At 43.3% G+C, this 15,244-nt stretch overlaps 1 protein-coding gene across 6 annotated transcripts in view; it reads right to left on the minus strand.

Moving 5' to 3' along the window:
• Positions 1–15,244, minus strand: part of LOC124005168 (kinase suppressor of Ras 1-like) — a 57,152-nt gene that overhangs the window by 24,079 nt on the left and 17,829 nt on the right. The window contains exon 1 of one of the 6 annotated variants that reach the window (XM_046314164.1): positions 4,820–4,961. The exons of 4 other annotated variants lie outside the window; for them this stretch is intronic. In XM_046314164.1, coding sequence (XP_046170120.1) covers positions 4,820–4,822 — 3 coding nt within the window. In that variant the 5' untranslated portion in view covers positions 4,823–4,961. Of the gene's footprint in view, positions 1–1,647; positions 1,706–4,819; positions 4,962–15,244 lie in introns of those variants that run through there. One more of the 6 variants, XM_046314166.1, reaches the window with a different exon arrangement.

Below are 15,244 nucleotides of genomic sequence, written 5' to 3' on the forward strand. Positions count from 1 at the left end.
CTCATCCCTGTCAAACACTCCCTAAAATACTTCAGCGAGCAGGCCTTTCTAATCAACCTGGCCCGGGTATCTTGGAAGGATATTGACCTCATCCCGTCAGTAGAGGATGCCTGGTTGTTCTTTAAAAGGGCCCTCCTCACCATCTGAAATAAGCATGCCCCATTCAAAAAATGTAGAACTAAGAACAGATATAGCCCTTGGTTCACTCCAGACTTGACTGCCCTTAACCAGCACATAAAACATCCTGTGGCGTACCACATTAGCATCAAATAGCCCCCGCGATATGCAACTTTTCAGGGAAGTCAGGAACCAATATACACAGTCAGTTAGGAAAGCTACGGCTAGCTTTTTCAAACAGAAATTTGCATCCTGTAGCACTAATTCCAAAATGTTTTGGGACACCAAAACGTCCATGGAGAATAAGGGCACCTCCTCCCAACTGCCCACTGCACTGAGGCTAGGAAACACTGTCACCTCCGATAAATCCACGATAATCGAGAATTTCAAGAGGCATTTCAAGAGAATGAATCCACGATAAATCCACGATAATCGAGAATTTCAAGAGGCACCCCTACCCCGGCCAACAGCCATGCACCCCCCCACAGCAACCCCCCCCCCCCCCCCCCGCTTCTCCTTCACCCAAATCCAGATAGCTGATTTTCTGAAAGAGCTTCAAAATCTGGATCCCTACAAATCAGCTGTGCTAGACAATCTGGACCCTCTCTTTCTAAAATTATCCGTTAAGATTGTTGCAACCTCTATTACTAGCCGATTCAACCTCTTTCGTATCTTCTGAGATCCCTAAAGATTGGATAGCTGCTGCAGTCATACCCCTCTTCAAAGGTACGAAACGATATCATAACCACCAAAGATAAAATACAGACTGACATGTATTGTTCGAGCTCAAGCTGGCGGTGTCCGAGCTAAAAGGAGAAGACTGCTATCCGTGGCTAACAAAGACTAGTAGCTAGTTAACTGGCTAGCTCCTGATGGAGGTTCCAGTTATAAGGAATAAAAATAGCAGATCCGTACCACTTTGGGTGAGGCAGTTTGCAGGAAAGTATATTTAGTTCGTAGATAGAAAGTGAGATTAAAATGTATACGAGAAAAAGAAAGGAAAAAAATAAGACACCGGATGAGACAAAGACGAACACAACACACGACCGACTGCTACGCCATCTTGGAACTACACTTTACCTCCCTAATCTTACTACATTTGCATACACTGTACATTGATTTTTTTATTGTGTTATTGACTGTACATTTGCTTATTCCATGTGTTTTTTATTTATTTTTATTTATTTCACCTTTTTTTAACAAGGTAGGCTAGTTGAGAACAAGTTCTCACTTACAACTGCGACCTGGCCAAGATAAAGCATAGCAGTGTGAACAGACAATAACACAGAGTTACACGGAGTAAACAATAAACAAGTCAATAACACAGTAGAAAAATAAAAAAGAGTCTTATACATTGTGTGCGAAAGACATGAGGAGGTAGGCGAATAATTACAATTTAGCAGATTAACACTGGAGTGAAATGATCAAATGGTCATGTGCAGGTAGAGATACTGGTGTGGAAAAGAGCAGAAAAGTAAATAAATAAAAACAGTATGGGGATGAGGTAGGTAAATTGGATGGGCTATTTACCGATGGACTATGTACAGCTGCAGTGATCGGTTAGCTGCTCAGATGTTTAAAGTTGGTGAGGTAGATACAAGTCTCCAACTTCAGCGATTTTTGCAATTCGTTCCAGTCACAGGCAGCAGAGAACTGGAAGGAAAGGCGGACAAATGAGGTGTTGGCTTTAGGGATGGTCAGTGAGATACATCTGCTGGAGCGCGTGTAACTGTGTTGTTGTTTTTGTCGCACTGCTTTGCTTTTTCTTGGCCAGGCTGCAGATGTAAATCAGAACTTGTTCTCAACTGGCCTACCTGGTTAAATAAAGGTGAAATAAAAATAAATCAATAAAAAGTAAGTCAGCATTTCACAGTAAGGTCTTCCTACACCTGTTGTATTCGGCACGTGACAAATGCAATTTGATTTGACTACACAGATGTAGAACAGCAGGCCACCTTCCCCCAGCCCTCATACTGACTCCCTCATCCTCTGAGAACCACTGGCCTTCACAGCAGGGCCCAGGAGGTTCGGCAACTGGTGACAACAGACACGCCAGGTTCTATTTGTAGTCATTGTTGTTATTTTGGAAACTTTTGTTTTGCTTGACAGAAATAAACTAGCTGGACTGCACAGGTTTGGAGGAACCCACCCACCCTGGAGGAACCCACCCAGTCAGTCAATGTTTTGCTATTATATTTAAAGATAGTGTAGCGTTGTGAGTGTGTGTGTGCATGCACACGTGGCAGAAATAGGTCATCAATTCAACAGCTTGTATCGTAAATGCTATAGAACTTAATCCCTTTTATGTACAGATTATTAACGACAAGGTAATTGTGTAAGGGACATGGTTGGGATCAGTGGCCTAGATAAGTGCCTACTTATTCCAGTAGTAACAAATTGAGGGTGGAGTGTGTGGAAGCAGGCCTGACCAGGGTTACTGTTCTGTATCTGGGCAGATGGATAGAATCCCAGGATACAGAGCCCCTAGCTGGAACCTCCCCATTAAAACCTGATTACTTCTTTGTCTGTCATACATATTTCCTATAGTAGCAGGTATGACTATTGCCTAAGGTATTGCTTCTTCAATAAGCACTGTGGCACTTAATATGTATTGCGGTGGCAATGGTCTACCATGGAACTCAATCCCTCCATAGAATGATTTGTTTCTCCAGGGAGTCACTTTCTTCTTATCAGCAGACAGACTTATTTCCCACAACAAAAGACAAGCTGAGCTGGAAATTCACCAGGAAGCAAGGTGTCTAATGGATATGGTTTTGTTTGAAAGTACCTTTAGACTCTTTATCTTGGGACTATATGACACAATCTCAACCAACTGCACTGTCATGCCAGCCAGAGACTAGAGTCAGTACAACCTTACCAACTATTCACTCATCTGTTGAATGCACACACACACACACACACACACACACACACACACACACACACACACACACACACACACACACACACACACACACACACACACACACACACACACACACACACACACACACACACACACACACACACACACACACACACACACACACACACACACACACACACACACACACACAGCAGGTGTGTGTGTGTGAGAGAGAGTGTGTGGGGCAGGCTAAAACTTCAAACTGAAAGTGTATGAAAAGGCTGGGTGTCAGCCTGTCTGGGCATGTCATGACTGGCTGAGTTTGGTTTTGACGTAACCTAATAATGACAGAACGAATGACTGACAACACACAACCAGAGAGAGATTTCCAAGAACAGCTCAACTGAACAGTTCCTTAACCACAAACAGACGCATGACCACGCACACCATGAACACACACAAACCACTTATCTCATCCCTGTCCCACCTGCACGCATTAAACCTCTAAAAGTCCAGGCCTGTTATAGCCCATAGAAACGCATTAAACCTCTAAAAGTCTAGGCCTATTATAGCCCATAGAAACGCATTAAACCTCTAAAAGTCTAGGCCTATTATAGCCCATAGAAACGCATTAAACCTCTAAAAGTCTAGGCCTATTATAGCCCATAGAAACGCATTAAACCTCTAAAAGTCTAGGCCTATTATAGCCCATAGAAACGCATTGAATAACACATTCATAAATGGCAAAAAATAAATCAGAAGGAATAAGGTTTTGAAGTCGTATATCTTGGAGATATATACGAAAGCTCAGGAAATACTTTAGTTCCTTTGGATACATATTTAACCCCTTATTTTTGTTGTCACAAAACTACCTCCATAGTTCCATTAATTAGTATGTGTTACCTTCAGACGAGTCCTGTTACACTTGGGGGGGGGGGTCTTAGAGCAAAATGGAGAACACCTTCGTGTTTGTCATGCCCTGATCTGTTTCACCTGTCTTTAAGATTGTCTCTACCCCCCTCCAGGTGTCTCCCATCTTCCCCATTATCCCCGGTGTACTTATACCTGTGTTCTCTGTTTGTCTGTTGCCAGTTCGTCTTGTTTGTCAAGCTTAGCAGCGTGTGTCATGTCAACTCCTGTTTTTCCCAGCCTCTCTTTTTCTCACCCTCCTGGTTTTGACCCTTGCCTGTCCCGTGTCTGTACCCGCCTACCCTGACCACTCGGCCTGCCCCTGAGCCTGCCTGCCGACCGGCAGGGTGACTGCGAAAAACAAATGGAATCAATTTAAGGCCAAGTGGCAAACAATAACGCAGGCACTAGGGATAGGGGTGTGAGAATGTGGGTCTGAGCAGAGGAGATGAAGTCATCGCTTGTGTGCGTCTGTAAGTTGTTGTTTGTATGTATAAGTTTGTATCTGGAGTGAAATGAAATACTATAAACAAAGAAAAAGAAACTTAGTAAGGGACACACATGAACACACACACACACAGACACGCACAAACACACACAGCCGGAAGCATACTAAAACCTGTTAACATCAACAAACTAAACTAAACAACTGCCTCTTATATCCCCACATTAAAAGAGGCCAGATTAAACAACATTAATCTTCACTGTGCAATTAAATCCCATATATTGTGTACTAAAACAGTATTTTCAGTTAATAATTTAGCGTACGCAGAGCTACAGTCTATCAGCACTGCGGAAACAAGTCACTCTCTAGTAAAAAACTTGCAGCTAACAGGAAACAAGGAAACACCTGGTAAAATCAGCCATGTTGCTGTACAAAAGGCTTTCCTTCAGTAGATTGTTCTAAAGCTTTCTTATAGTACGTACCATGTGCTCCTTATGGACCCTGTTGTGTTGTAGCCTCTTCTCTAATGTCCCAGTGATATCCCTATTGTTCCAAACCGCTGTCAAAAACACTGTGCGAACTCAACTCCTCTCTCCAGTCTCTCACACTCCCTGTTTTTTCTATCTCGCTCCCTCCCTCAGTCCCTCCACTCCCTTCCCTCCCTCCTTCTCTGTCTCTCTCTCTTTTATTTCCAAGCAGGCTCTGCCAGATAGCCAGACTGTCTGTCTTCCTGCTTCTGGCATGCCAAAGCGGTGCATCAGCAACTGGTGATGGTAAACTCAGTTGATCACCCCTGACCTCTCTTCCCCCCTCTCCATGCTGCCCTGGGCATACATACACAACAATGTCACAGGGAAGCCATACAGAGTAGCCCAACACAACAGCAACCCGCCAAACACAGGGGCCCAAGTAACCCCACAAAGCAGCCGCAGTAGAATAGGAGACTGCTAGAAACAGTAGTAGTAGGGAATCTCAACAGATAGGCAGTCTGTGCAGAATGCAGCCAGTGACCTCAAGTCGAACAGCCATAGAGACTACTTTATGTGGTTGATTCATATATCTCTTTCTCAGCCTCTGATGGCTCAGGATGTCCTTCCTGCAGACAGGACCCTGAAGACGAGGAGAGACCCATAACTAATCAGTGCTTTGCCACCCAATCTCAGAAGGCTGCCTCCACTTCCTCTGAAAACTAGCATTTTTCCACAGGCCATCGTCCTGGACGCTCTAGATAAGACAAAGGCTGGCCATAAGACCAGATAACAGAGGATAGTGAGAAGGGAGGATGGAGGAGGAGAGGGAGAGGGTGGGAGGGGGATATATCTTCCACAAGGGCACAGAAAACAGAGGATTTGTTGAGGTACTGAGATTACACGAACTAACCCCTGGTTGTTCATACATGTGTTGATTCAGTCTGGTCCCAAATGACACCAAATCATCCTTAACACATATTGACATTTCCCATTAGGTGAAGGTGTACACAAGAATGTCCCAACTCTTTAAGTAGTATTTATAAAAATGGTTGATTATTTGATAGGAACAAAAAGTGAAGATATGCTAACTTAACACAGCTCTTTTCCCCTGGTTATCACTGCCTCTTCACAAAACTGTCCAGTCATGCAAATGTGGTAGAGAGGCATGTCTGATCTGGGCTCTGCCCTGAGGGCCATTCCTCACCTCTTCCTGTGGAAACAGTGGCCCTCTCTCTAATATCTCCCAGGGTTTACAATGGCTGAGGGCTGGGAGAAGAGCGTTCATTATTAGGCATCTTTTATAGCCTAGTCTGAGATCTGTTTGCGCTGTCTTCCTAACTCCTATGGTCATTGTTACCGCCAGGACTTGGCAAGACAGCACAAACCGATATCGGGACCAGGCTAGCTCTTTTAGCACATCGGATCCCAAATGTACCCAACAACAGAGACTGTCAGCCGACTGGTGACATTTTTTGTGTGATGAGGCATACATTCCTGCACTGTGAGTCATATAGTGAATGGAGAGGAGCCCTGGCTAAATGAATGGCCATTTTTGTCAGGACACTTTCATAGGGAGGGAAAAACGTTATGGAGTGAATTGACAATCCCATCCTATGAGCTGTGGTAGCATGGTCCACACAGATGCTAAAGTAGGGAATGGCTTGTCGTCTAACCTATTCATTTAAAACAGCGCAACAGATTTACAGGAAAAGTCTAAACATTCTTGTTCTGCAAGGACATTATATTTGATTTTTTATTTCACCTTTATTTCACCAGGAAGGGCTCATTGAGATTTGAAATCTCTTTTTCAAGCGCGTCCTGGCCAAGATAGGCAGCACCAAGTCATTACACAATTACAAACAGACAATATGAAAAACTACAAGTAATCTAGTAAAAACCATAGAATTCACAAGAGTATAACAAAATCATAAAACAGCAAATTAAAAACATTGATATGTCAGGGAATCAGCCTCAAAATCCTTCATCAGTGATTTAAAAACACCAATCGGGACAAGTTTAAACGGATTTTGTAAGGCGTTCCAAGCCGATGGCGCAGAGTATATAAAAGCCCTTTTACCAAATTCAGTTCGGACATTTGGAACAGTTAGCAGGATAAAATCCTGTGAACGAAGAGTACTCACCACATTTCTGAACAATAAAAATGGCCAAATAAAATGGAAGTAAACCCAAAATGGCTTTGTAAATAAAGGTATGCCAGTGAGACTACAAATGCAGTGGTGCATTTGCATTCATGGAGTCAACAGAACAATGTTGATAAAACAATGTTGTCAATCAATTGCAATCCATTACAATTTACATGCACCTGCTTTCTTGCTGTGAGTGGAGAATAATGTTATTTTCAATTAGACGCAACATTAGCCTACCTCAGTGATTTGACCATACTATCTACTGGTTTGACCCTACTATCTACTGGTTTGACCCTACTATCTCCTGGTTTGACTCTACTATCTCCTGGTTTGACTCTACTATCTCCTGGTTTGACCCTACTATCTCCTGGTTTGACTCTACTATCTCCTGGTTTGACTCTACTATCTCCTGGTTTGACTCTACTATCTCCTGGTTTGACTCTACTATCTCCTGGTTTGACTCTACTATCTCCTGGTTTGACTCTACTATCTCCTGGTTTGACTCTACTATCTACTGGTTTGACTCTACTATCTCCTGGTTTGACTCTACTATCTCCTGGTTTGACTCTACTATCTCCTGGTTTGACTCTACTATCTACTGGTTTGACTCTACTATCTCCTGGTTTGACTCTACTATCTACTGGTTTGACTCTACTATCTCCTGGTTTGACTCTACTATCTCCTGGTTTGACTACTATCTCCTGGTTTGACTCTACTATCTACTGGTTTGACTCTACTATCTCCTGGTTTGACTCTACTATCTCCTGGTTTGACCCTACTATCTCCTGGTTTGACTCTACTATCTCCTGGTTTGACTCTACTATCTCCTGGTTTGACTCTACTATCTACTGGTTTGACTCTACTATCTACTGGTTTGACCCTACTATCTCCTGGTTTGACTCTACTATCTCCTGGTTTGACTCTACTATCTCCTGGTTTGACCCTACTATCTCCTGGTTTGACTCTACTATCTCCTGGTTTGACTCTACTATCTCCTGGTTTGACTCTACTATCTCCTGGTTTGACTCTACTATCTCCTGGTTTGACTCTACTATCTCCTGGTTTGACTCTACTATCTCCTGGTTTGACTCTACTATCTCCTGGTTTGACTCTACTATCTCCTGGTTTGACTCTACTATCTCCTGGTTTGACTCTACTATCTACTGGTTTGACTCTACTATCTCCTGGTTTGACTCTACTATCTACTGGTTTGACTCTACTATCTCCTGGTTTGACTCTACTATCTCCTGGTTTGACTCTACTATCTACTGGTTTGACTCTACTATCTCCTGGTTTGACTCTACTACAGTGCATTCAGAAAGTATTCAGACCTCTTCAATTCAATTAAATTGATTTTAATGATGATAATGATAATGACAAAGCGAAAAATAAAAAAATTAAACTGAAATGCCTTATTTACATAAGTATTCTGACCTTTTGCTATGAGATTCAAAATTGAGCTCAGGTGGATCCTGTTTCCATTGATCATCCTTGAGATGTTTCTACAACTTGATTGGAGTCCTCCTGTGGTAAATTAAATTAATTGGACATGATTTGGAAAGGCACACACTTGTCTATATAAGGTCCCACAGTTGACAGTGCATGTCAGAGCAAAAACCAAGCAATGAGGTCGAAGGAATTGTCTGTAGAGCTCAGAGACAGGATTGTGTCGAGGCACAGATCTGGGGAAGGGTACCAAAACATTTCTGTAGTATTGAAGGTCCCCAAGAACACAGTGGTCTCCATCATTCTTAAATGTAAGATGTTTGGAACCACCAAGACTCTTCCTAGAGCTGGCCACCCGGCCCAACTGGGCAATCGGGAGAGAAGGGCCTTGGTCGGAGAGGTGAACAGGAACCCGATAGTCACTCTAACAGAGCTCGAGAGTTCCTATGTGGAGATGGGAGAATCTTCCAGAAGGACAACCACCTCAGCAGCACTCCACCAATCAGGCCTATATTGTAGAGTGACCAGACGGAAGCCACTCTCAAGTAAAAGGCACATGACAGACCGTTTGGAGTTTGCAAAAGGCACCTAAAGGACACTGTCATCTCCTGGTTTGACACTACTATCTCCTGGTTTGACACTATTATCTCCTGGTTTGACACTACTATCTCCTGGTTTGACACTATTATCTCCTGGTTTGACACTACTATCTCCTGGTTTGACACTATTATCTCCTGGTTTGACACTACTATCTCCTGGTTTGACACTATTATCTCCTGGTTTGACACTACTATCTCCTGGTTTGACACTACTATCTCCTGGTTTGACACTACTATCTCCTGGTTTGACACTTATCTCCTGGTTTGACACTATTATCTCCTGGTTTGACACTATTATCTCCTGGTTTGACACTATTATCTCCTGGTTTGACACTATTATCTCCTGGTTTGACACTACTATCTCCTGGTTTGACACTACTATCTCCTGGTTTGACACTACTATCTCCTGGTTTGACACTACTATCTCCTGATTTGACACTGCTATCTCCTGGTTTGACATTACTATCTCCTGGTTTGACACTACTATCTCCTGGTTTGGCACTACTATCTCCTGGTTTGACACTACTATCTCCTGGTTTGACACTACTATCTTCTGGTTTGACACTACTATCTCCTGGTTTGACACTATTATCTCCTGGTTTGAAAATACCTCCTCTGTCTCTCTTTCCCTGTAAGTCCACCTGTTGAATCCACTGCTAAGGTCCTGAAGTTCAGCCACTTAAGTTCCTGTGTTGTAGTCTGTAGTGACAATCCTACACTGTCCAGTGCTACGTGTCTGTGTGAGTGAGAGTGCTCAGGTCCATGCATGTGTGAGAGAGTGCCTACATCCATGCGTGTGTGTGAGAGAGTGCTTACGTCCATGCATGTGAGTGTGTGTGTGTGTGTGGTATGTGGGGAGGCAGGACCGTGTGTATAAATAGCGTAGCAGGCAGGGACAGAGGGGGGAGCAGCTGACTGTGCACATTCTGGGCCCTCCGTGCAGAGCTAAAGCCAGGCAGAGCCAGATTTGGTGAGTGTTCATCATCAGCGAGAGAGAGGGGAATGTACTGTAGCTGGTGTGGGGCCTTGAAAACACTACAACCTATCCACTCTATACCACACTATGTCTTTAATTCTATCTCTTTCCTGGGGCTCACTCTTTCTTTCTGTGTCACTATTTAAATGTATTTCTTTCACTAGCCTTAATCTTCAACGTAATCTTAGCCTTTCTGTAGGATTCTGCAGAATCTCTCATATTGCAGTCTTAAAAACTTCTTAGGGTTAGGCGTCCTGTCAGCAGGGCACCTGTCGACAACTTCCGGTGAAATTGGAGGGCGTGCAATTCAAATAAATAATCATAAAAATTATGGATCTTAGACATTTAGGTACATTCAAGTGTCTTATATCGGTTAAAAGCTTAAATTCTTGTTCATATAACTGCATTGTCCGATTTACAATAGGCTTTACAGCGAAAGCAAGCCATGCGATTGTTTGAGGACGGTGCCCCACAACATATTTTTCCACCGGCACAGGCTTCATATAATCACAAATAGCGATTAAATATTCACTTACTTTTTGAAAATCTTCCTCTGAATTGCAATCCAAAGGGTGAAAAAATACGAAATTACCAATGATCAAATCAAATCAAATGTATTTATATAGCCCTTCGTACATCAGCTGATATCTCAAAGTGCTGTACAGAAACCCAGCCTAAAACCCCAAACAGCAAGCAATGCAGGTGTAGAAGCACATTAAATGTTTTGTTGAAATGACGTGGAAATAACGCTGATTCAACCACTTTTTGCCCAGTGGGCTGTATTTGCAAAGAGGGCTTGGTAGAGAGGAGCAGGTTAAACTGGTCTGTGATAGACACAGATTAGTGACAACACGTGGGGCCAGGACATGTATATAACAAAACAGAATCCTCCTATTCTGTTTTTGACAGTTGCCAACTCCTGAATAGCATGATCTGCATAAACCTGCTGGGTGTGCATTATACATGCATACATGTTCTGTCATTTTGGTACATGGCTGGAGGCCAGGGACAGTAGCAGGAACATGGATTGGATCACGTGAAGAGTTGACTACAGACCAATAGGGTTTGGGGGTGGGTCGTTTTCAGAACCCAAAGTGTACAACGACAGTACTAAATGCAGGTCCTGAAGAGAAGAAATTGATGGTAAAAAGTGATCTCTCATTTTCCATTGGCAGAACAAATAGTCTCTATAAAAACACCAGATTAAATGTTTTTGTGTCTGTACTAGTCCTGACAAAATAGTGGCAGAAACTCTCCCCGTGAAGCTGCTACTGCCAACTGGAAGGGTGGAGACAGAGCAGAACTACAAAAGCCTGCTTTCAGCTTCCAGCAAAGGCCTTAATTGCTATGAAATATGCCCTATCATAAGCATGTTACCGTCCAAAAGAAACAAAGACCCAAATCCAATCTGACACAGATAAAGGGAGATGGTACTGCTAGTTCACTAATGATGCTTACGTTGCATTGCGGGAGTTAACCATGTTTTGTATCGTAAGAGTTAACGATGTTCTGCATTGGAGGAGTTAACCATGTTCTTTATTGGAGTTAACCATGTTCTTTATTGGAGTTAACCATGTTCTTTATTGGAGTTAACCATGTTCTTTATTGGAGTTAACCATGTTCTTTATTGGAGTTAACCATGTTCTTTATTGGAGTTAACCATGTTCTTTATTGGAGTTAACCATGTTCTTTATTGGAGTTAACCATGTTCTTCAACAATGTTTAAAGTAAAAAGGCTCACAAGCTGCTCCTATTGTGGAAACAAATTTTCATTGGATATTGATGGGAAACCACACCAGTCCTGAAATTATAGTAAGCAATGTGCAGGAACATCTTCTCTTGAATAACAAACTGTTATGCCATGTTAATTTAGTTTGATTTATTTAACCTTTATTTAACTAGGCAAGTCGTTTAAGAACAAATTCTTATTTACAATGACGGCCTTGTTCAGGGGCAGTATGACAGATGTTTACCATGTCAGCTCGGGGATTCGAGCTAGCAACCATTTGGTTACTGGCCCAACGCTCTAACCACTAGGCTACCTGCTGCCCCAAAATGATGTCCCCATCAACTTAGGGCAAAATGGACCTGGTCCAGAGTACATGGAATCTGAGGAGCCCAACATGATTGCCCTCTCTAAGTCGGATGCAAACTAACCAAACTAACCTGGTTACTTGAACCTTTCAGAGGGGATTGAACAGGGATCTCATTACATAGTCGCTCAGTTGCTTTCTCTTTCTTCACAAACCCACAGACACACACAAACACACAGTCACACACACACGTGCACGCTCTCACAAACACACACACACACACACAAAATCCACATTCTTACAGTATGTCCAACTGAAACGCTTCTAGACCTATAAATATCAAATTCAGTGTCAAGTCAAGTAATAAATTGGCCTCTTAAGAACTAGAATTGAAAATGGCCTTTATTCAAGAAAATAAATGATGGCGTATTACTGTTCCCCTTTGTTCTTGTGGTCTGGAGAATACATTTTGTAATCAATGCAGGAGAGTGGCTCCACACATTCACGACCATCCCTTCACCCCACCAACCCTACTCACTCTCCCCTTAACCGGGCAAGACCCAGTGATGTACTGGGCCGTATGCACTACCCTCTATAGCGCCTTTCAAAGCACTTCATGGTTACCGACGTGAGTGCTATGGGGCAGTAGTCATTTAGGCAGGTTACCTTGACATTCTTGGGCACAGGGACTATGGTGGTCTGCTTGAAACATGTAGGTATTACAGACTCGGTCAGGGAGAGGTTGAAAATGTCAGTGAAGACACTTGCCAGCTGGTCAGCGCAAGCTCTGAGTATACGTCCTAGTAATCCATCTGGCCGCGGGGCCTTGTGAATGTTGATCTGTTTAAAGGTCTTGCTCACATTGGCTACGGGGAGTGTGATCACACAGTCATCCGGAACAGCTGGTGCTCTCATGCATGCTTCAGTGTTGCTTGCCTTGAAGCAAGCATAAAGGACATTTAGCCCATCTCGTAGGCTTGTGTCACTGGGCAGCTCGCGGATGGGTTTCTCATTGTAGTCCATAATAGTTTGCAAGCCCTGTCACATCTGATGAGCGTCAGAGCCTGTGTAGTACGATTCAATCTTAGTCCTGTATTGACACTGCCTGTTTGTTGATTCGTCTGAAGGCATAGCAAGATATCTTATAACCGTCCGGATTAGTGTCCCGCTCCTTGAAAGCAGCAGCTCTAGCCTTTAGCTCAGTCTGGATGTTGCCTGTAATCCATGGCTTTTGGTTGGGATATGTGCGTACGGTCGCTGTGGGGATGACGTCATCGATGCACTTATTGATGAAGCCGGTGACGGAGATGGTATACTCCTCAATGCCATTGGATGAGTCCCGCATATTCCAGTCTGTGCTAGCAAAACATTACTGTAGCGTAGCATCCACATCATCAGACAACATCCGTATTGAGTGAGACACTGGTACTTCCTGCTTTAGTTTTAGCTTGTAAGCAGCAATCAATAGGATATAATTATGGTCAGATTTGCCAAATGGAGAACGAGGAAGAGTTTTGTATGTGTCTTTGTGTGTGGAGTAAAGGTGGTCTAGAGTTGTTTTCATCTGGTTGCACATGTGACATGCTGGTAGAAATGAGGTAAAACGGATTTAAGTTTGCCTGCATTAAAATCCCCAGACACTAGAAATGCCGCTTCTGGATGAGCATTTTCTTATTTGCTTATGGCCTTATAGTGGTCTTAGTGCCAGCATCAGTTTGTGATGGTAAATAAACAGCTATGAAAAATATAGATGAAAACTCTCTTGGTAGGTAGTGTGGTCCACAGCTTATCATGAGGTACTCTACCTCAGGTGAGCAATACCTCAAGACTTCATTAATTGTGGACCGGATGTATCAATGTGAAGCATCCGCTTAGCGTTTCCACTCACTACCAAATATGGTAGAGAGAGGAAGCCCACTGGCTGGCAGTGGAAGAAAATGGAACGAGATGGATTTTACACACACACAGAGGCTTTCCATAAACAAAATATGCATATGTATGCAAGAACGCGCCAATAGAATCTCTCTAGCTCGTGCTTGGCTCTGCCTACTTCCTTGCTTGTTCTGCCCACTATGACTAATTTGTTCCCATTGTAAACGACAGGCTGTGGTCTATCTTGGTTTAGTTATGAAAATCTTTGACAAAGCTAGGTCTCTCTTAATTCTCATTGGCGAACACTGAACTCTGGTTATGGGTTATATGTTAGACTCTCCTATACCACTTTGCCCAACATGTTATACCCCAGAGGTTGTAAGTAAACCCTTTTTAAGGGGATATAACTTGTATCGTTATTATAGGACTGTGAAACCCATAGCCGAATGGCTTCAGACTAAGCATTTCTCACTGGAATTGGCTGCTTACTGTAACGTCTGCTTCCAACTCACACCCTCAAACAAACACGTAGATCCCCCTGAACGCAGCTCACTCTCCAGATCCCTATCACCTGAATTCTGATCACCTATTCACACACCTGTTTGTCATTATCACACACTATTTAGTTCAGTTCTTTGTAAGGTATTGTTTGTATTGTGGCTTTCAGAGCTCTGGTTTTCCTGTGATTGTCTCCTCCTGTGTATGATCATTTTTTGCCTACCTCACTAACAACGCCTTTTGCCTATTCCCTGCCTGTACTTTAGCCTATCGGATTTCCTGTTATCAATTTATTGCCCGATCTCCCGGACTACATTACTAGCCTTTTCCCTGCCTGTATTGGTGCCCTTTTGGACCCCCTGTGTATGACCTTATGCCTGCCCCTGGACCCAGCTACCTGCCTCCTCCTGTGTATGACCTTCTGCCTGCACCTGGACCCATCTACCTGCCTCCTCCTGTGTATGACTTTCTGCCTGCCCCTGGACCCAGCTACCTGCCTCCTCCTGTGTATGACCTTCTGCCTGCACCTGGACCCATCTACCTGCCTCCTCCTGTGTATGACTTTCTGCCTGCCCCTGGACCCAGCTACCTGCCTCCTCCAGTGGTCCTTTGCAATAAACACCTGCTGCGCCCTGCGTTTGAAACGAGCTCTCTGTTCATTACACAAACATTTAACATAGCTTAGATTAGGGTATTTAATTCCTTTCAGACTCTCGAGGAGAGAGCGCAGGTATAAAATAATGACAGGCAGACTAACTAGATCACCAATTCAACACATAAGTTGTAGCAGTTATCTCGCTAGCTAACTATAGCTAACTAAGCATTCATTTTGTTGTTGCATTTCCACCTGCACTGTAGAGCCTTCG

Source organism: Oncorhynchus gorbuscha, linkage group LG19 (genome assembly GCF_021184085.1).
Source record: "Oncorhynchus gorbuscha isolate QuinsamMale2020 ecotype Even-year linkage group LG19, OgorEven_v1.0, whole genome shotgun sequence".
NCBI classification, from domain to species: Eukaryota; Metazoa; Chordata; class Actinopteri; order Salmoniformes; family Salmonidae; genus Oncorhynchus; species Oncorhynchus gorbuscha.